At 36.0% G+C, this 23,162-nt stretch overlaps 2 protein-coding genes across 12 annotated transcripts in view; one reads left to right on the forward strand and one right to left on the reverse strand.

Moving 5' to 3' along the window:
- LOC105228709 (dynein axonemal intermediate chain 4) overlaps positions 1-23,162 on the forward strand; it is a 122,007-nt gene that overhangs the window by 61,873 nt on the left and 36,972 nt on the right. The window lies entirely within an intron of this gene.
- LOC105228699 (integrin beta-PS) lies at positions 3,057-20,663 on the reverse strand. 9 transcript variants are annotated; one of them, XM_049456023.1, is made up of 9 exons: positions 20,114-20,663; positions 16,826-17,054; positions 16,656-16,770; positions 16,407-16,577; positions 15,190-15,453; positions 14,527-15,036; positions 4,447-4,673; positions 3,906-4,386; positions 3,057-3,292 (listed from the first exon to the last, which is right to left on the reverse strand). In XM_049456023.1, exons 1-9 carry the CDS (start codon positions 20,466-20,468, stop codon positions 3,227-3,229), a joined length of 2,418 nt encoding a protein of 805 aa, XP_049311980.1. In that variant the 5' UTR covers positions 20,469-20,663; the 3' UTR covers positions 3,057-3,226. The 9 variants fall into 9 exon arrangements, with proteins under 9 accessions (XP_049311980.1, XP_049311984.1, XP_049311985.1 ...); XM_049456027.1 differs by lacking the exon at positions 14,527-15,036 and having other exon boundaries at positions 4,447-5,180; XM_049456028.1 differs by lacking the exons at positions 14,527-15,036; positions 15,190-15,453 and adding an exon at positions 5,334-5,597 and having other exon boundaries at positions 4,447-5,180; positions 20,114-20,661.

Genomic DNA, 23,162 nt, shown 5'->3' on the forward strand with positions numbered 1-23,162 from the left:
CGACGCATAAATTACACTTTATCCTTTTTATAACGCTCCAAATGTTGCTGAAAAAGTCGCATTTGAATGTGTTTTTGTTCCATTGTTAGCGAATGCGGCACATTGTGCACTTACCTTTCTAAAACCCAAAATTTCACTTAAAATATGACTCACACTCATATTAAAGGTCTGCTAAGCGTTATTTCCAACAAGATCACTTGTATATACATATGTGTAGAGGACTCGTATGAACCCATCACAAGCGGTTGTTGCATTTATTGCAGCTAATTAGTTACTTCCTCTCCATTTATCTCTTTGTTTATTTACTCAACTTATTTGTTAGTTTCTATATTTGTGCTTTAGACAAAGCTAAGGAAGTGTGCTATTAAAAATAAATGTAAACTGATCTTGTCAAAGGCAGTTAAAGCAGTTCTGTCCGTAAATGAAATACTCAACTTACTGAATCATGTGCAGAGTTGCATGCTTTGCAACGTTCCGACAATGGACTTTGACTTTCAGGCTCAAAGCCGTGTTAGGGAAGCCACATTGAATGCAGCAGTCAGAATTTCCGAATGCTTTCTGTTACAGTTGTTCATTGGTTGTCCACAAAAGCAATTGCTACAATGGCATTCAGAGCTATTTAGCTCAAAATAAATGTGATTTGAATCTTTCTTTTCCACCAGACATGTGATCCGAAAAGCTAATTTTCTCAGCAAAGACTTGTAACATATTGAAGATTACTTTTTAACAAGCTAACAGTTCCAGAGACTATGAATATCGGCTTGAGATTGTACTTACCACTTACTCAAATTTGATTGATCGATTATCGCCTGCAAAATACGCTCTGGAGCCAATAGAAGGATGTCAATATTTAATCTAATTTTCTATACACTGTTATAAGCCTTGTTTCGGTTGGCCTACAGTGCTTTCAGAAAATGACTTTTAATAGCTTCATTGGACTTACGATGCGTTCTCCGAAGCGGATTTTTCAGTTTCGAGAATAGAAAAAAGAAAACACATAACAGAGCTTCAGATCCGTAGCAGAGTTTTCCGTTTCGAAAACAGAAAAAATACACAGGGAGACAAATCTGGCAAATACGGTGGCTAAGCCAAGACTCGTGTTTTTCGTTGAGCCAAAAATCAGTCACAATCATGCTGTGACGGCATATTTTGGCCGAAAATTGCTTCAAATAAGCTTCTCAAAACGTCCAAGCAGTATTCATTATTGACTATTTAACCTTGTTGAAGGATCGTGCTGAACCACATCATACTTTTGGTACGGGCCTAGCATTGACACGCGTCATACCCAAAACATTAACCACAATGTGTTGAATTTATCCATAAGAGATATTGAGCTATCTCTGCTATCTCTCTAACGCCAAGACGACGATTTTCAAACACTGTCTCTTTAACTTTTTCAATGTTATCTTCATTAAAAGAGAGGTAGAAGGACGGTTCGTACGACATGACTTCACGAACTCCACTGGATTGTTTTGTGTGACTCAAATACTAGTGTTCGTGACACAGTAGACTTTCCAAGTTCCTCATATCATACATATTGAAAAGTCTTGCTTTGCAAACTTTTTATTCTTTTTAGAATAACAATATTCTAAATACTCACATACGGATCTACTTACTACCTAGATCTACCGATCTTAATTCCTTTCAGGGTTATATAAACCGCCTTAGCAGCAACCTGTTAAAGTCCTTGATCATTGTGGTATTCTAAAAATCAATTGAAGAATATTGTTTACATTTGAATGAAATCAACGTTCTATTAAGAAAAAATTACGTTAATTTGAAGCAACAGAGCGGCTTAGTTCATTTCATACTAATAAGGATCCAACCCAAATTAAAAATATTTTCAAAGTCACGCGATGATGACTGGCCACATGACCACTACACCCAAAATTAGCATAAATAATAAAAACGTACTGCTGCTCGACCACGAACCCGCCTACATACCGTAATCGCAGAACTCACGCGAAGCTGATGAGCGATAACAAGCAAAATGCTTTCTTATCGGACACGCGGCCTCTCACCACGAATGACTAAGGTCCCGCCAGGTAATTATAGCTTATTGTGGAGGAATAACTGTGCATAGCGGAAGAGGGAACGACAAGCAATTGAAATTGATGAGAAAATTTTATGACAGCAGTTAACAGAATATCAGGACAGCGCGACTTGGCGGCGCTCGGTGAGTGCTTATCTCTCTTCCGTTGGAATTTTAAGTGAAAGTGTATAAATAAATAATTAAGGAAGGAGGAGTTGCTACAAGGCATGCGGTGAGGTATTAAATAATTGACTAGCATCAATGTGCGGTAATTTAGTAGGTTTGAAATGTGCACACACATTCAAAATAATAGAGCAAATATGGACACTGACTGCTTTGGACAGGAGTTAGGGCGTACAAATTGCTTTATTAGTAAGCTTGGCTATTTATATCGAATTCTCATTGTCCACACAACCATAAGTGCGTAGGATAGGCATGTTTACAGTGTTGTGTACGACAAATGCAACAAAGTGTTTAAGAGTGGAAACCAAAAATATATTTATATTACGAGTATTAAGCAAAGCTCCATTTTATTATTTTATTTAAAATTATTTGTAGTAGCATTTAGCGGTCTTAGTATTGGAGATAACCTTATCAATGTCGCGAATTTTCTTTACAACGGGCAACTTCTTAGGTTCACCAGGAAGATATCCGAAAAAAGCTGTCTCGCGGCCAGGAAGCTTTTTTCACTTAAACTTAACTTTAATCAAAAATTAATTTTTTTGAAATTCATACGTGGATATTACACCTTAAGTAAGCATGATCTTGATGACAGAACTCAGTTGCATTTATTTTGCCCATAACTGTATATGAATACATACCGCGATATATGTATGGGAATAGCCCAGTTGTGCTCATTGCGCAATTATGCAATAAATGTTCGTTGATTATCAGTGTCAACACCTGGAAAATCGATTTTTTTATGGCGGAAATTGAATTTAGAAATATTTTTCCCCTCTTTACATTCGAATCGAACAGGTGACAGCATGATTATAATGAACCAGTTGAGTGAAACACATTTGCTGACAGTTGTAAAAATATTTATTTAATTAAATTATTTGCGTGTGGTAACCAAATTTTCTTTTTTAAACTAAAAATATATATGACTTATTATTTACTTTTTTTTACTCCAAAAAATATGATAGCAATCGGTGGCATAACTACATAACATTTTTTATAAATTTATTAATTAATTCATTGCGTTGAGTAAGTCGGATTTTTAAAGCTTAACGTCGCTTGTTTATACAGTGGGTTGCCGTTCTAAAAGTATAAATAAAAATCGTGTCAAAAAGTATATACACTGACAATTAACGAGAAAAAATTTAATAGAGTGAAATAAAAGCGATTTTATGACATTTTGGTTTCGACATCAATATTAAAATTGATATTGATATATAGTACATATCGGTACTACTATCGCTGTCAGTATCAATCAAAGCAAAAATCGAAATAAAAAATCTCAGTATCAAACTCAGTATAATATAAATATCGATATCAACATCAATATCGATATCAATATGTCAATATATCAATATCAATTTGTCAATATCAATATGTCCACATCAATATCGATATCAATATGTCAATATTAATATCAAAATCAATATCTACATCAATATCAATATCAATACGTCAATATCATTATCACTATGTCAATATCAATATCAATATGTCAATATCAACATCAATATCGACATCAATATGTCAATATCAATATCAACATTAATATCGATATCAATATATCAATATCATTATGTCACTATCAATATCTACATCAATATAATATGTCAATATCGACGTCAATACCAATATCATTGACAATATCTTTCTCAATATGAAAAAAACACAGTAATTTTTCTCTATTGCTTCTTACCGCGTTCCATTGCGCCATCATCTGTTCCTTCTCAAATCGTCGAAACTCTCGATTATCCTGCATGGTCGTAATAAGTTTCCATAAAAGCAGCGTGGCCAAGCCAATGAACAAAATAGAGCCTGCCACACTGAATAAAATCTTGAGCATGGCAACCTTTGGCAAACACTCGCGCTCCTTTTGTGCTTGCACTTCGTAAATACCGTTATTTTCTTTAAACGTAAATGCATATTTACAATTATCATCATCGTAAGATTCACAAATCTTTTCGCCCAGAACTAATTCCGATTTCTCCAGAACTTTATCCACCGGAGTCGTTTTCACTTTCGTACAGTTGGCAGCACAATCTTTAATATCCTTGAATTTACCCCTGTTATACATTTGACATTGTACGCAATCTTTCAATTCCAAACATAAGTTTGAACATGTCGGACACGTTTCACAGTATTGTCCCGAGTAACGACCTTGTGCAGTGGCTTGACATCTAGAAATATCGTAAATACATATAGGCTTAGCTCTACAACTAAATTCTAATAATGTTTACTTGCAAGCACCGCATTCGCAACTGCCTTTGCCCGAGCATAGTTTATCGTCGCCCGATTTCCGACAACTATCAGTTGATACCGCACATTCGCAGGCTTTTCCCTGCCAGCCTTCATTACAAGTACATTGCCCGCATTCGCATTTCCCATGGCCGGGACCGGAGCAAAGCCGCTGTTCATGCCGCTCACAAGAGAAATTGTCACACTGACAGTATTTACCCGATATGACCTCTTCGTTGCTACGCTTCTCACATTGACATTGGCCACACGAGCAAATACCACGTCCACTACAATCGATTACTGTTGTGTTGTCATGACAGTTGTGACTGCTGTCAGTGCTCTCTTGCATATCGGTATTCGAACACTGGCACTGGGCGCCCACAAACTGATCCTCACACTGACAAACGCCACATACCAGATTGCCTTGTGAGGAGCAATATTGACTTTTAGTTTTCACTTCGGCATCACATTCGCAACCGCAAAGCATTTTCAGATCAATGATTAAACTCTCATTTATACCGACCGGATAGATTTGTATTATTTGCCGCCAATCGCGGGGATCTTTTGGACAAGAAATCAAACGAATATTTATGCTAAATGTTACCTCTTCGCCGACGTGTAAGCCATCACATTTTGAAGTCAGTACTTTGGGGCCAGCACTGCGACAAGCGGAGTAATAGGTGATCTTTACATCACTGGTGGCATTGTCACGCATTTGTATGGAGGATGAGATTTGCTAACAAAAAAAGACAAAAACATTGCAAATCTGGTTAAAAATATAATATTCTCATAAAAATAAGCAGTACCTATCAATATTCACGTAGCGCTATATTCTAATTTTAGTAAACAATCTCATCCTTACGAGTATATGGTAATTAATTTAGCTCACCTGATATTGTTCGCGTATAAGATTTACCACATTCATAGAATTTCCCTCCAAGTTTGCGTATGAAGAGCCATTAATATTTGCCGACAGCGTTTTATATATATCCAGTACATTATGTGTCACAGCAAATATGACATTAATCGCATTCTCTTCGATAGTGTGTTTCACTTGTCCAATACTTGGATAATCCAGTTGTTCTGCATGCGTATAAGCACCATCTTCGTCCAAGTGACATTTGCCATCATTTGGTTGAATCAAACCGGCTAGCTGAAAAAAATAATAAACAAATAAAAATTTTAATACCCATATTAAGATCCATTGTTCTATATTTTTTCTAACACTGCTCAACACATTTTGCCAAAAAAATACTCGGAAATTGTAAATAAAACGAAAAAAATTGAATTTTTCATCAATATTTATTTCGTTGTCTTCAAGGCAATCTCTATCAGATATATAATAATACACTTATGCCAGCGATTTTTCCAGTACTCGAAACAATTTTCATAAGTACTTTTTGGTATGGCCTTCAGCTCTTTCGACGAATTTTATTTTATCTCTACGATCAACTCAAAACGGTGGAGCGGCAATTGCAGTTTGTGGAAGAAGAAAAACTCAGACGGAGCCAAATATGATGAATACCGTGTTTGATCGATGGTATTCATGTTTTTGGCTTCAAATTCGGCCACAATCTTCCTATTTTTGAAAAAAATTCAGCTTTATCGGGACGAGTCGAGCAAGATCGCATTTTATAGTATACTTAAAACATTCACCAAAATCATTCCAACGAACTCGCGAGAGATATCGAGCTCTCTTGCCATTTCTCGAACACTTACCTGACGATTTTCGAGCATCACTTTTTTTAATCTGTTCATCAATTGAAATGGTCGAAGGTCGTCCAAAATGAGACGACATGTCTCACAATCGATCATCGATCTCTCGACCGTCTTTGAAGGGCTTGTGTTTTTGATGAAACTGAATCATCGTAAGGCTTTTCCAATATTCGCACCCGAAATTTGGTTAGAAATACAAAATTTGAGACAAATTCTTTATTCGATATTTTTATCCGTTGTAAAAATCGCAAAGCACTACTGCTGCTTTTTTGTCTCAATGTATGTACTAGGAGGCTAATATACTATCGCCAGTAGCCATACATAATAGGAATGTAAATATGATTTAAGGCATAATGTCAACTAAGTTTGTACTCACCTTACCATCACCCGCTGTGTGAAAATTTGCATCGGTTGAGAAAACCAGTAGATGTCGCGCTTTTTCGCGCCAACCGATCTCTTTGCGACACACGATTGCCTGCATCATAGCTTCCAGGCCACCTTCGGGCGAATCATAGTTACCCGCAATTTTTGCGTTCTTCACTTTAGACTAGCGTAAGGAAAAGTAAAACATTTAAACCAATTCATAATGAATGGATTTTTCCACAAAACTACAGGACTCACTGAAAATTGATTGGTGATATCCGCGTCCAGTGCCATAATATTACGATAACTAAGACAGTTGTTATGTTCATGGCACTTGTATTTCGTTCCTCGAGGAAATAAATCAGTTTTGCTCCTTTATAATTAATTATATTAATTACTATTTAACCTGGAATGCTAGATGTACTCACCTTTGAGTAAGATTGTCGGTGAAAGGCATTATAACTTTGTCGGTAAACGAACCAAAGCCCAAGCGGAAATCGCTGGTTAAATTGCGCATCGTCTCTGCTAAAGTATTACCCAATTCAGAGAGGGTGTCCCTATCATCTGTCATTGATTCAGATAAGTCCATAAGATAGTACAAATCGACAGGATAATCGAGCGCACGCGCATATTTCACTTTTACTAATTCCACATCATCTGGAAAAATGTCAATTATTGAAGTTGTATTATGTACATATTCCATATATGTATATTGTTATATACAAATCTTATTCTATTAGCTAAAACTGATACTACTTGTAAACTCGTATATTGTTGAACAAAAAAATTCGCTAGGCAACATAATTTTGTCGAAGTTTTCGTAATCACTCTACCCATTTTTATACTTTACCATTTGACCAAATTGTCTTCAAAATAGACTCCTTTTCACTCAATACAACCATGCCAACTATTAATCCCATTTTCAATATCTCGGTCTTAAGTGCCTTCGAATTTCGTTTTTTTTTACATTTGTTAGATCATTGGACAGTTTCAACATTATATTCATAAATCCAGGTTTCATTCTCAGTAGTAATACGTTCTCAGCAGCTTCCCCTTTGCGGCCTCTATTGAACGTCGTTTTTTGCAAAAGGTTCAGGTCTTTTAAATATTACGAGTCCGACATTGACGCGCTTCAAACCCAAATCATTAACTCAAATGTGTTTAGTCGATTCATCTTTTTACCGATTTAGTTTGCGCGTGCGGTTTAAAATGACCAGTCAAATTTGATCAAAGCTTTTCTCCTATTCGTGGTGATATTATTTGGCAAACTCAGCGATGTTCCTTTTCAAAATAGAAAATATCTCTAACATAGTTTTTGATAAGATAAAAGGTTACTGTAGAGATTGAAATTGGGAAATCAAAACAGGAACGAGGCCTGTAATTCAACTAGCTCGAGTAATAATGAGTAGTTCCCCGTCGATCCCACCACAGACGTTTCTAAGTATGTTATTGCAACAGATGTCCAGAACTCTGATGAAAACTATTTATGGAATGTTTAAGGGCGATTTAACCCCAAGAATATTATGGAAAGCAGCTTTACAGCAGGAAATAAAGACTGATATGTGCTGAAATGAGGTTGAAAGAAGAGAGCAACAAGAAAGACGTTGTTGAGGATACACGATTGCGAAGAGCTTGAAATGATAGCTGAAGAGTTTTCTCAAACTCTGAGAGATGATATGTGAATTGACCAAGGATTATAAGATCGATGCGATTTACTTTAATGATGAAAAATAAGCTCTTATGACTTATGTGCTGTGAATGGAGACAGGCTATAACATTCCAGCATTATTTACATTAGGAGATGTGGGTTATGCACAATACCACTTCAAAAACTGGTAATTAAGTTATATTACCTGATCTTGTGAAAGTTCGACAAGACTGTGAGTATTGATGGATTGCCCGCGGAAGTAACCAAATACAGCAGCAAAGAGCTGACAAAGTTCTTTAATCAATTCAACAATTCACAGTAGACTCACAGAGGAAGAATGGACCAATTAATCAAATATTTAAAGACACCAGTAATAATTTAGGAGGCAGAAGAAATAGTCTCTCACTCTCTCTTTCTCTTCTCTCTCTTTCACTCTCACTCTCACCCTCACTCCCTTTCTTGAAACTAGTAAATGAAGTTTCGATTAGTGCGAATATTATATTTGATCAAAACTGTTCCTTCTGGATTTCTTGAGCAAACAACATACGCTAATCACAATGACGTCATCGAACTGAACCTAACTAATTGAAACCGTGAGCAATTCTTCTCTCAATACATGTTTATTCCAACTAAATAGATAAGGAATACATATATACATACACATATGTATGACAGAAAAGTGACCAGTGGCAATTTGCAAACCAACAACTCTAATCGTGAATAATTCGGGTATAAGCATTCTGGATGCTGCGGGAGCTGACAACTAATTCATTTGTACCAAACATGATTTTTTTAAACCCGATCTGTGGCAATGAATGGAAGATGATTCCATTATTTCAAATGAACGACCAAAAGCTTCTGTCAAAGGAAGATGTTGAACCATATATATATTTTGGTATGAGCGTGGGAAAACCGTGTATGAACATCCATCTATGGCTAGTGTTATATTGACTTTTGCGAAAAAATCTCATTTATTCTTTTATTTCCATCTTGTGCTAGCCGCTTGACTTGATTCAAATTTTTCGGAGCTTAGCTATTTCAATATCCAAATTTTTTCTCCAAGTTGGAGCGGGACTCTGGCGTATTCTAAGAAGAGATCCAGACACAATGAATCGGAATGTTTCTCAAAATATGCCCGAGATTCTGAGAACAGATTCAGACACAATTACCCGGAAAGTTATCGCTGAATTCTACAAGGGAGCCGACGTAAAGGTTGACCCGCTCTGTATCTTTTCTCTTAATATACCAGAGATTCAGACACATTTACCCGAAAAGCTATCGACTGGATAGCCTTATTTCTTTCAAGTATTTAGATCCACATGGGTGTGTGGTTTATGCTTGACCATAATTCTGAGTTAGAGACGTTAGCCGAATTGTGAAAATTTGCAGCTTTTGGATGTCAGAGGCTACAAGATCCCATTTTATTTTCAACGGCATAGAAGTGTGGACTTAACATTGAAGTTGAAATGTGTCATTTTGGTACAGTGCGTAATGAGCGAAGAACTCCAGAACCCATTAAAAGCTTGCTTGGCCTTCTTGATACATCTGGATATGTACATATGTCTTCATTTGATCCTCCGTTTGCATATAACTGCTTGGTACTAACTTTATAATGAAGTGTACTTACTATGTTCATGTATTTAAGTATATTAAAAATATTATAATATTCTCTGTTAGCTATGAGCGGTCCTTCGAATGCATGGAGCACTTTGAGCTCTGAAGTCATCAGTTGGAATCAGTGTCAGCTAATAGTAATAGCACAAGAATCTGGCTAACGATTTTAAACTCTGCCGCTTAGGTCTTTTTAGTGCCACTAATTTGCATTTTGATAACGGTCAACATATCTTACGTAGATAGTTTACTATGAATTACACTTTCTTGAATATTGCCTATGTTACTTGGTATATGAAGCCGGATGTATATATGTATATACTATATATACGAAATATTTTTATTACCTATCTTTATGTAAATGAAATGTATATTTTCAACGCCTCAACGAAATCACTTAATTTTTTAAACAAAAAAACTCGACACTTACTGGGTCTCAATTCCAATTTGATGTACTGCGGCATCAGCTGTACAATTTCGCGATTTTCATGCGAGTTTTTACTTTTGCCGCCACTCGTTAGTGGTCGATTGATTTCTTCGGTTATTTTCGTGACGGGATTCTCAATTGATGTACAAGTTGAAGACGCATTGCTTGGAAAACACCGATCATCCGCAAAGTTCGGCTCCTTACACCAGACACAGTTGGCCGTTTGTATGCATTCCCGGCAGGTGTCTTTGTTTTTACACGGATTATTTTTCTCCACTTCAGTGGTGTTTTTTGCCGCCACAGCGCCTACCACAAGTATTACTAACAAAAATTCACCGTAGCGCCAATGGCTCGACATTTTGCTTTTATATTATCTTATGCACTCTTATATTTCAGTATAGCTTATAACTTATTATTATGGAAATTTATAGCAATTAATTTTGTAAACGTTATATAGCCATGGAAGGCTGCAAAGCAACTGATTTGCGAAGAAAGTGGTTTCAGCAAATTTGGATTTTTAATCTCCAAACGCACATATAATTGCAATTATATAATGATTCATTTGCAGTTTGCGGTGGTAATAATCATTTCAACCACTAATTTAAATTCTACTTAAAATGCTCTCGATATACCAAGCATTTAGTTGTATTTATATTTATACAAGCAAAAACCTCTGTAGAAACCTCAGGCAATTTTATACACAGTTAAGCCACACTGGAGCCGAACTGCTGATAAGCTTCAGGGAATTCCAAAAGCAAATATTTGCGTTATAATTTCAAGACTCATAATTGAGCTAAGCGACAATAATACAAAATTTGTATCAAACTCAACAGAAACCTGATAAAATATAAAAATTTGTATTTACATTTGACTTGTGTTATTTATTTAACTTTTCTCTCTCTCCCCCTCTCTTTTTTTCATGAAAATTTTAATTTCATTGAAATACTTTGATGACGTCAGTTCTTAGTTCATTATTTTGCTATTCTTTAATGCTGCATTTGTAGGGCGGTATATAAAACAAAGTTTTGAGAATCTTACGAGAACTTCTTCTGCGTGATTTCAATGTCATGAGGCGTGTGCAGCAACGTCTAGTATATCGAAATGTCGAAAAAGGACGTTCAGAACTTGCATTCGTCACTGGAATTGTGCAGAATATGCGAAGAAAACTCTGAATTATGCGGTGTAGGCCTACATCACAGTTCTTCAGTGTTTTCAATACAGTAGTCGGAAACTTGTTGTATTTTGACTTTTGTTTCTGCCCCCAGTACCACTGCCAGTGGTTCAGTTCATCTTAGTGCTTCAAACGTCGCACGACGTTGTCATTATCAAAAAGACTTTTGAATCTATCTATCAAGCAGTCAATAAGATTTTACATTTCTTTGGTTCTCAAAGTACATACTTTTTCTAGAAGCTGCAAACTCAGTTGAAATCCATCCAATATTACTCTTGAAAATCGCGTTTTCAAATCTTCGCCGATTAAATTCAATAGAGGAATGTACACTGAGACTCCGTATGATTCTTACCCAACAATTTTCGCATTTCATTTGTCGGCCGCAGATTCTTGGTTTTGCTTTGTCAACTTTCAGTTCTGTCGCCATTTCTTTCATGTCTGAAAAAATAGATCAAGAATGGTCCTCAACTTTCTTCAATTCGGAAAGTTACAATAAATGAATGAGTTAGAGACAGATTATCACATGCCATAAGCACAAAATCCCAATTATAAATAGAAATTTGCACACGGCTGTGATGAGTATCGTTGCTTTTCCCGCTTTTCTTTATTTTTCCAGTTACTAATTTTCCATATTGGAAAATTTAAAGGATAAACAGCGGAAAACGTATCAATCGAACATACCACAGATGGAGCTGAATGGGAAAATTTCCTTCTCTGAATCCGCCACTGTATATATCGCTACAAAAGGTTCCCGTCTTTTCGATCGATGAAATGAACATGAGGAATTTACAAAATCAGTAATTTCAATACCATTTACATTGTGGCAAAAAAGGGCCCGGAAATTTTAAATAAAACACAAAATATTTAATTATTCATCAATATTTATTTTGTCGTCTTCAAAGTATTCCCCACCAAACGTAATACGCTTTTGCCAACAATTTTTTCCAAGCCTCGAAACAATTTTCATAAGTACTTTTTGGTGTAACCTTCAGCTCTTTCAGGAATTTTTATTTTATCTCTTCGATCGACTGAAAACGGGTTCCACGGAGCTGCGATTTCTGTTACACGAAGCCAAATCTGGTGAATACGTTTTGATCGATGGTATTCATTGCGTTTTCGGCTCTAAATTTGGTCACAATGGTGCATTATTACCGTGGAAAATCCATGAATTGTTCTTCTTTTTCGAAGGATGATACGCAAACGCCTCAATACCATAGGCCAAAGTGAACTCCATATTAACCGACCGGTGGGAGCCTGCTTAAGAAGCTTTAAAAAGTCGATTTTGTTTTCTTTTCTGAAATATCTTTAAAAGATATCTAAGAATGTGCCCCCAAAGTTATAGAAGGGAATTCGAAATATTGTCGCAACTAGAAGGGAATAGTGGCCCAGCGTCTAGCAGATATATGAGCGCTTGTGCAAAAAACGAGAACTTTGACGCACAATTTCTCGATTATGCATTTTTACGATTTTTCTTAATTGGCGGGTAGGATAGAAAAAACTAAACGTCGTAAGAAATTGAGGCAAAATTTATTATCTTTGGCATTAACTTATCTTCTATTTAACCTAAAAACCACTTTTTTCAAATTTTTAAAAATAGTAGAATTTTTTTTTAGTTTAACTACAAGATAAGTTATTAAAAAATATGAATCTCTTTGAATTTTTTTTTTTCTGATAGAAATTGCGACCTGCATCCTGCCCGCCGTCCGACAAATGCACCTGCGAGTTGCATCGGGCAATTGCAAAGACAGAATATAAATAATTTCGTATCCAAAATTTTTTCGGATGATGTTTAAATATGTAACTATAAACCCTAGAAATTTCGCTTTAATCAATTATTTCTTTCCCTCCCAAAAAAATCATCAAAAAAATGAATTTTTTGAAGCCTCTAAAGCTGGCTCCTCCTTTAAGTGACGTGGTTTTTTGGTTTTGGCTGATTTTTTCCCCTTCATTCCATATCTTATCGGCAGTTATAATACTTTCCATGAATATGGGATCGGAATTCGAAAAAATATACCTATTTACGGTACTCTTTTTGTAAAAAATTCACCTTTATCGGGACGAGTCGAGCAAGAACGCCTGTCATACCCAAGATATTCACCAAAATCATTCGAACGGACTCTTGTGAGATGTCGAGTACTCTTGCCTTCTCTCTAATACTTGACCGACGATTTTCACGTACCATATCCTCTATTTTTTCATATTTTCATTATTTAAAAAGGTCGAAGGTCGTCCAGAACGTGGCATGTTTTCAAAGAAACCCTAAATCACAGTAAGCCATTTGCAACATTTGCAATGATTCCATACACGAAATTTAGTTAGAAATACAAAATTTGAGATAAATTCATTGTTCGATATTTTTATTCATTTTAAAAATCACAACGCACTACTGAGGTGTACCGACTTAAACAGCTGCTGTTAATAAACTGTTTGACAGATCGGCCTCATATTTGACATATGTAGTAATTAAGGACAGTCCTACTAATTTAGCAAAATACATTTTATTTTCAAATATTATTTATCCGGTGAATTTAATAACAATTCCGGGAGCGCTCTTTTTGTGCTTGCACTTCGTAAATACCGTTATTTTCTTTAAACGTAAATGCATATTTACAATTATCATCATCGTAAAATTCACAAATCTTTTCGCCCAGAACTAATTCCGATTTCTCCAGAACTTTATCCACCGGAGTCGTTTTCACTTTCGTACAGTTGGCAGCACAATCTTTGATTTCCTTGAATTTACCCCTTTTATACATTTGACATTGTACGCAATCTTTCAATTCCAAACAGAAGCTTGAACATGTCGGACACCTTTCACAGTATTGTCCAGAGTAACGACCTTGTGCAGTGGCTTGACATCTAGAAATATCGTAAATATATATAGGCTTAGCTCTACAACTAAATTCTAATAATGTTTACTTGCAAGCGCCGCATTCGCAAGCTCCTTTGCCCGAGCATAGTTTATCGTCGCCCGGTTTCCGACAACTATCAGTTGATACCGAACATTCGCAGGCTTTTCCTTGCCAGCCTTCATTACAAGTACATTGCCCGCATTCGCATTTCCCATGGCTGGGACCGGAGCAAAGCCGCTGTTCATGCCGCTCACAAGAGAAATTGTCACACTGACAGTATTTACCCGATATGACCTCTTCTTCATTGCTACGCTTGTCACATTGACATTGGCCACACGAGCAAATACCACGTCCGCTACAATCGATTACTGTTGTGTTGTCATGACAATTGTGACTGCTGTCAGTGCTCTCTTGCATATCGGTATTCGAACACTGGCACTGGGCGCCCACAAACTGATCCTCACACTGACAAACGCCACATACCAGATTGCCTTGTGAGGAGCAATATTGACTTTTGGTTTTCACTTCAGCATCACAATCGCAACCGCAAAGCATTTTCAGATCAATGATCAAACTCTCATTTATACCGACCGGATATATTTGTATTATTTGCCGCCAATCGCGGGGATCTTTTGGACAAGAAATCAAACGAATATTTATGCTAAATGTTACCTCTTCGCCGACGTGTAAGCCATCACATTTTGAAGTCAGTACTTTGGGGCCAGCACTGCGACAAGCGGAGTAATAGGTGATCTTTACATCACTGGTGGCATTGTCACGCATTTGTATGGAGGATGAGATTTGCTAACAAAAAAAGACAAAAACATTGCAAATCTGGTTAAAAATATAATATTCTCATAAAAATAAGCAGTACCTATCAATATTCACGTAGCGCTATATTCTAATTTTAGTAAACAATCTCATCCTTACGAGTATATGGTAATTAATTTAGCTCACCTGATATTGTTCGCGTATAAGATTTACCACATTCATAGAATTTCCCTCCAAGTTTGCGTATGAAGAGCCATTAATATTTGCCGACAGCGTTTTATATATATCCAGTACATTATGTGTTACAGCAAATATGACATTAATCGCATTCTCTTCGATAGTGTGTTTTACTTGTTCAATACTTGGATAATCCAATTGTTCTGCATGCGTATAAGCACCATCTTCGTCCAAGTGACATTTGCCATCATTTGGTTGAATCAAACCGGCTAGCTGAAAAAAATAATAATATCCACATTATGTAATACAACTGGTGGTGAAGACTATATCAGCCAAGATCCATTTTATAATCGCAATACATTGTGCCAAAAAAAATACTCGAAAATTGTAAATAAATCGCAAAATATTGAATTTTTCAACAATATTTATTTTGTTGCCTTCAAGGCAATTCACACCAGATACTATATAATAATACAGTCTTCGAAACAATTTTCATAAGTACTTTTTGGTATGGCCTTCAGCTCTTTCGATGAATTTTATTTTATCTCTACGATCAACTCAAAACGGTGGAGCGGCAATTGCAGTTTGTGGAAGAAAAAAAACTCACACAGAGCCAAATCTGATGAATACCGTGTTCGATCGATGGTATTCATTTTTTTGGCTTCAAATTCGGCCACAATCTTTCTATTTTTGAAAAAAATTCAGCTTTATCGGGACGAGTCGAGCAAGATCGCATTTTATAGTATACTTAAAACATTCACCAAAATCATTCCAACGAACTCGCGAGAGATATCGAGCTCTCTTGCCATTTCTCGAACACTTGCCTGACGATTTTCGAGCATCACTTTTTTTAATCTGTTCATCAGTTGAAGTGGTCGAAGGTCGTCCAGAATGAGACGACAAGTCTCATAATCGATCATCGATCTCTCGACCATCTTTGAAGGCTTTGTACCATTTGTAGGCTTGTGTTTTTGATGAAACTGAATAATCTTTTCCAATATTCGCGATGATTTCGCACCCGAAATTTGGTTAGAAATATAAAATTTGAGACAAATTCTTTATTCCATATTTTTATCCGTTGTAAAAATCGCAAAGCACTACTGCTGCTTTTTTGTCTCAATGTATGTACTAGGAGGCTAATATACTATCGCCAGTAGCCATACATAATAGGAATGTAAATATGATTTAAAGCAACTTCAACTAAGGTCAACTAAGTTTGTACTCACCTTACCATCACCCGCTGTGTGAAAATTTGCATCGGTTGAGAAAACCAGTAGATGTCGCGCTTTTTCGCGCCAACCGATCTCTTTGCGACACACGATTGCCTGCATCATAGCTTCCAGGCCACCTTCGGGCGAATCATAGTTACCCGCAATTTTTGCGTTCTTCACTTTAGACTAGCGTAAGGAAAAGTAAAAAAAAAAATTAAACTAATTCATAATGAATGGATTTTTCCACAAAACTACAGGACTCACTGAAAATTGGTTGGTGATATCCGCGTCCAGTGCCATAATATTACGATAACTAAGACAGTTGTTATGTTCATGGCACTTGTATTTCGTTCCTCGAGGAAATAAATCAGTTTTGCTCCTTTATAATTAATTATATTAATTACTATTTAACCTGGAATGCTAGATGTACTCACCTTTGAGTAAGATTGTCGGTGAAAGGCATTATAACTTTGTCGGTAAACGAACCAAAGCCCAAGCGGAAATCGCTGGTTAAATTGCGCATCGTCTCTGCTAAAGTATTACCCAATTCAGAGAGGGTGTCCCTATCATCTGTCATTGATTCAGATAAGTCCATAAGATAGTACAAATCGACAGGATAATCGAGCGCACGCGCATATTTCACTTTTACTAATTCCACATCATCTGAAAAAAGGTCAATTATTGAAGTTGTATTATGTACATGTGTATTCCATATATTTATACAAATGTTATTCTATTAGCTAAAACTGATACTACTTGTAAACTCGTATATTGTTGAACAAAAAAATTCCCTAGGCAGCAGAGTTTTGTCAAAGTTTTCGTATTCACTCTACGTATTTTCATACTTTACCATTTAACCAAATTTGTACCGAACTATTATTACTAATGTCATCAAAATCCTCCCTTTCACCCGATACAACCATGTCAACTATTAATTCCACCACTTTCAATACCACGGCCTTAAGTGCCTTCGATTTTCGATTTTTTTTATATTCGCTAGATTATTGGACAGTTTCAACATTATATTCATAAATCCAGGTTTCTTTCTCAGTAGTAATACGTTCTCAGCAGTATTGTCATGCTTCCCCTTTGCGGCCTCTATTGAACGTCGTTTTTTGCAAAAGGTTCAGGTCTTTTAAATACCACAAGTCCGACATTGACGCGCTTCAAACCCAAATCATTAACTCAAATGTGTTGAGTCGATTCATCTTTTTACCGATTTAGTTTGCGCGTGCGGTTTAAAATGACCAATCAAATTTGATCAAAGCTTTTCTCCTATTCGTGGTGATATTATTTGGCAAATAAAGCGATGTTCCTTTTCAAAATAGAAAATATCTCTAATACGGCTTTTAATATGATAAAAGGTTATTGTAGAGATTGAAATTGTGAAATCAAAGCAGGAAGGATGCCCGTAGTTCAAAGAGCTTTAGTAATAATGAGTAGTTCCCCGTCGATCCCACCACAGACGTTTCTATGTGGAACAGATGTCCAGAACTATAATGAAAACTATATATGGAATGTTTTAAGGCGATTTAACCCCAAGAATATTATGGGAAGCAGCTCTACAGCAGGAAATAAAGACTGATTTGTGCTGAAATGGGATTGAAAGATGAGGCAACAAGAAAGACGCTGTTGAAATTACACGATTTTGAAGAGCTTTAAATGATGGCTAAAGAGTTTTCTCAAATTCTGCTAGATGGTATGTGGATTGACCAAGGATTATAAGATCGATGCGATTTACTTAAATGATGAAAAATAAGCCCTTATGACTTACGTGCTCTGAATGGAGGCAGGCTATAATATTCCAGCATACGTTACATTCAGAGATGTTGGTTATGCAGAATACTAATTCAAAAACTGTTAAGTGTTGGATTGCCCGCGGAAGTAACCGAATACAGCAGCAAAGAGCTGATAAAGTTCTTTAATCAATTCAATAAGTCTTACAGGTGGAATTTAAATGTGCTCCATCTTATAATCCAGTAGCCTCACAGAGGAAGAATGGACCAATTAATCAAACATTTAAAGACACCAGTAATAATTTAGGAGGCATAAGAAATAGTTTCTCACTCTCGCTCTCTCTTTCTCCAAATCTCTCTCTGTTTCTCTCTCTCTCTCTCTCTCTCTCTCTCTCTTACTCTCACTCTCTTTCTTGAAACTAAACGAAGTTTAGGTTAGTGCGAATGTTATATTTGAAGTGGCGGATCTAAGCTGTTTCTTCTGGATTTCTTGAGCAAACAACATACGCTAATAGCAATTACGTCATCGAACTGAACCTAACTAATTGAAACCGTGAGCAATTCTTCTCTCAATACATGTTTATTCCAACTAAATAGATAAGGAATACATATATACATACACATACATATGTATGACAGAAAAGTGACCAGTGGCAATTTGCAAACCAACAACTCTAATCGTGAATAATTCGGGTATAAGCATTCTGGATGCTGCGAGAGCTAACAACTGATTCATTTGTACCAAACATAAACTGTTTTAAAGCCGACATGTAACAAAGAATGGAAGATGATTCCATTATTTCAAAGGAACGACCAATAGCTTCTGTCAAAGGAAGATGTTGAACCGTATATATTTTGGTATGAGCGTGGGAAAACCATGTATAAACATCTATGGCTAGTGTTATATTGAATTTTGCGAAAAAATCACCTTCTTTCTTTTATTTCCATCTTGTGCTAGCCGCTTGATTTGATTCCAACTTTTTTGGAGCTTAGATATTTCAATATTCAAATTTCTTCTCCAAGTTAGAGCGGATCTCTGGTATATTCTGAGAAGAGATCCCAACACAATGACGCGGAATGCTTCTCAGAATATGCCCGAGATTCTGAGAACAGATTCAGACACAATTACCCGGAAAGTTATCGCTGAATTCCACAAGGGAGCCGATGTTAAAGCCTACTCGGCTTTCAGAATCTCTGGCATATTTAGAGAAGAGATTCAGACACATTTACCCGAAAAGCTATCGACTGGATAGCCTTATTTCTTTTGAGTATTTCGATGCACATGGATGTGTGGTTTATGCTTGACCATAATTCTGAGTTAGATACGGTAACCGAATTGTGAAAATTTGTAGCTTTTGGATGTCAGAGGCTACAAGATTCCATTTTTTTTTTCAACGGCATAGAAGTGTGGACTTAACATTGAAGTTGAAATGTGTCATTTTGGTACAGTGCGTAATGAGCGAAGAACTCCAGAACCCATTAAAAGCTTGCTTGGCCTTCTTGATACATCTGGATATGTATGTATGTCTTCATTTGATCCTCCGTTTGCATATAACTGTTTGTAACTTTATAATGAAGTTACTATGCACATGTATTTAAGGAAATTAAAAATAATCGCGTCTATTAGCTAGGACCGATCCTTCGAATGCATGGAGCACTTTGAGCGCTGAAATATTGGAATCAGTGTCAGCTAATAGTAATAGCAAAAGAATCTGGCTCACGATTTTAAACTCTGCCGCTTAGGTCTTTTTAGTGCCACTAATTTGCATTTTGATAACGGTCAACATATCTTACGTAGATAGTTTACTATGAATTACACTTTCTTGAATATTGCCTATGTTACTTGGTATATGAAGCCGGATGTATATATGTATATACTATATATACGAAATATTTTTATTACCTATCTTTATGTAAATGAAATGTATATTTTCAACGCCTCAACGAAATCACTTAATTTTTTAAACAAAAAAACTCGACACTTACTGGGTCTCAATTCCAATTTGATGTACTGCGGCATCAGCTGTACAATTTCACGATTTTCATGCGAGTTTTTGCTTTTGCCGCCACTCGTTAGTGGTCGATTGATTTCTTCGGTTATTTTCGTGACGGGATTCTCAATTGATGTACAAATTGTAGACGCATTGCTTGGAAAACACCGATCTTCCGCAAAGTTCGGCTCCTTACACCAGACACAGTTGGCCGTTTGTATGCATTCCCGGCAGGTGTCTTTATTTTTACATGGATTATTTTTATCCACTTCAGTGGTGTTTTTTGCCGCCACAGCGCCTACCACAAGTATTACTAACAAAAATTCACCGTAGCGCCAATTGCTCGACATTGTGTCCTTGTATTATCTTTTGCACTATTATATTTCAGTATGGCTTATAATTTATTATTATAGAAATTTATAGCAATTAATTTTGTAAACGTTATATAGCCATGGAAGGCTGCAAAGCAACTGATTTGCGAAGAAAGTGGTTTCAGCAAATTTGGATTTTTAATCTCCAAACGCACATATAATTGCAATTATATAATGATTCATTTGCAGTTTGCGGTGGTAATAATCATTTCAACCACTAATTTAAATTCTACTTAAAATGCTCTCGATATACCAAGCATTTAGTTGTATTTATATTTATATAAGTAGAAACCTCAGGCAATTTTATACACAATTAAGCCACACTGGAGCCGAACTGCTGATAAGCTTCAGGGAATTCCAAAAGCAAATATTTGCGTTATAATTTCAAGACTCATAATTGAGCTAAGCGACAATAATACAAAATTTTTATCAAACTCAACAGAAACCTGATAAAATATAAAAATTTGTGTTTATATTTGATTTGTGTTATGTATTTAACTTTTCTCTCTCTCTCTCTCTCTCTTTCTCATGAAAATTTTAATTTTAATGAAATACTTTGATGACGTCAGTTCTTAGTTCACTGTTTTGTTAGTTTTTAAGGCTGAATCTGTACAGCGGTATATAACCAAATTATCAAATAAATATATTATTCTCACTATAGCTGGATTACAATTTTATTCTTTTAATTTTATTGGCGAGCTTTTTAGTAGCGCTGTAAGCCCGGTTTTTAACTAGCTACACATTCTAAATTGTTTGCTGAATATTTACATATCTTAAGCTACCTGATCGTTAATGACATCTGCATATCTCTAACCACCCCTCCGATATATTCAGCTAACAAAGCTAAACATTTGAACAAATTTATAATATTGGGTAGTCGAAAAAGTCTTTTCGTGTCAATAGATGTCGTCGCAGTCGCGTATCTCCAGTGCTAGCAATCACATTGTGTCATACCATACAGTGTTGAAAAGGTGAGATTTTAAGCTTCCCTTAGCTGTTCAAAAATGAGTGAAAATAATAATGAAATTCGCTCTATTTTTAAATTTTTGTATAAAAAAGGGAAGAAGTAAGCCACGAATGAAATTTGTGAAGTTTGCGGAGACGATGCTGTATCAGTTCATGTAGCACAAGAACGGTTCACTCACTTCCGTTCTAGAAATTTCGAAATCTCGATTTACACTGATGGAATAATGTCTCTGGCGGAAAAATGGCAAAAAGTGGTCGACCAAAATTGTAGATATTTGTTTATTTATTTATTATTATAAATATAAAAAAATAAGTTAAAGTTTGATTAAAAATGCGAAAAGACTTTTTCGACTACCTAAAATAAGCGATCGCTCGTCGTTAAGCTGTAACCGTATGCACTCTTGACTTATTGGAATATACTGTTGTAATTGATTCTTTCAATCTCTTTACACAAAAAAAGCTTATCATGTTTCGTCAAAATTTTCAAAAAACATTTCTGAAATTTCAAAATCTACATGACCTTTTAAAGAAAGAACACATGGATTATCATAGATATACGTATAGGATATATGTGCGTATATATCGCTATAAAAGGTTTTTTCTTCCCCTCTTTTCGATCGATGAAATGAATATAGTAAATTTACAAAATCAGTAATTTCAAAACCATTTACATTTTGACAAAAACGTGTCCGGAAATTGTAAATAAAATACAGAATATTTAATTATTCATCAATATTTATTTTGTCGCCTTCAGAGTAATTCACACCAGGTGTAATACACTTATGCCAACAATTTTTTCCAGGCCTCGAAACAGTTTTCATAAGCACTTTTTGGTATGGCCTTCAGCTCCTTCAGCAATTTTTATTTTATCTCTTCGATCGACTGAAAACGGGTTCCACGGACCGGCGATTTCTGTCACACGAAGCCAACTCTGGTAAATACGGTGATTGATTGATGGTATTCATTGCGTTTTTGGCGCTAAATTTGAATCACAATGGTGCATAATCACCGTTGAAAATCCATGAATTGTTCTTCTTTTTCGAAAGATGATCTCACGCAAACGCCTCAATATAAAGTGAACTCCATAATGACCGTCTGACCCTCCCGAACAAATTCATGATGCACCAAACCATCGTGAGTTTTAAGGTGGGAGCCTGCTTAAGAAGCTTCAAAAAGTGTTTTTGTTATTGCTTAAATCTCTTTAAAAATTATTTAAGAATGTGTCCCTAAAGTTATAGAAGGGAAATCGAAATATTGTCGCAGCTAGAAGGGAGTAGTGGCCGAGCGTCTAGCAGATATATGAGCGCTTGGGCAAAAAGCGAAAACTTTGCCGCACAATTTCTCGGTTATACATTTTTACGATTTTTCTTAATTGGGGCAGGATAGAAAAAACTAAACCTCGTATGAAATTGAGGCAAAGTAGAGTCAATTTACTCGTTCAAGTCCATCTATATACGCCAACTAGTCTCTCAAATGTTAAGCCATGGATCCGAAACTTCGCATATGTCCCTTTCTCTCCAAGAATCTGCTCATTTATCGGCATCACCGATATCGTATTTCTATAGCATATAGCTGCCGTGAGGACTGATCGATCAAAAGCAGTACAAAGATCTTTTTATACATCTTTATGTTAAAAGAATGCACGTGTGAAGGGTGCTACAGTTGCAGTGTATCTAAAGTTAACGTTTTTTCTTGTTGGTAATCATT

This window comes from Bactrocera dorsalis, chromosome 4 (genome assembly GCF_023373825.1).
Source record: "Bactrocera dorsalis isolate Fly_Bdor chromosome 4, ASM2337382v1, whole genome shotgun sequence".
In the NCBI taxonomy this organism is placed as follows: Eukaryota; Metazoa; Arthropoda; class Insecta; order Diptera; family Tephritidae; genus Bactrocera; species Bactrocera dorsalis.

Bases quoted from the DNA above. Each gene is read 5' to 3' on its own strand.
- LOC105228699 (XM_049456023.1), bottom strand. From the start codon at position 20,468: ATGTCGAGCAATTGGCGCTACGGTGAATTTTTGTTAGTAATACTTGTG. The intron at 16,771-16,825 runs GTGAGTACATCT...TTAATTATAAAG, and splicing joins ACCGACAATCTTACTCAAAG to GAGCAAAACTGATTTATTTC. The intron at 15,037-15,189 runs GTGAGCTAAATT...TTTTTTTGTTAG, and splicing joins TTATACGCGAACAATATCAG to CAAATCTCATCCTCCATACA.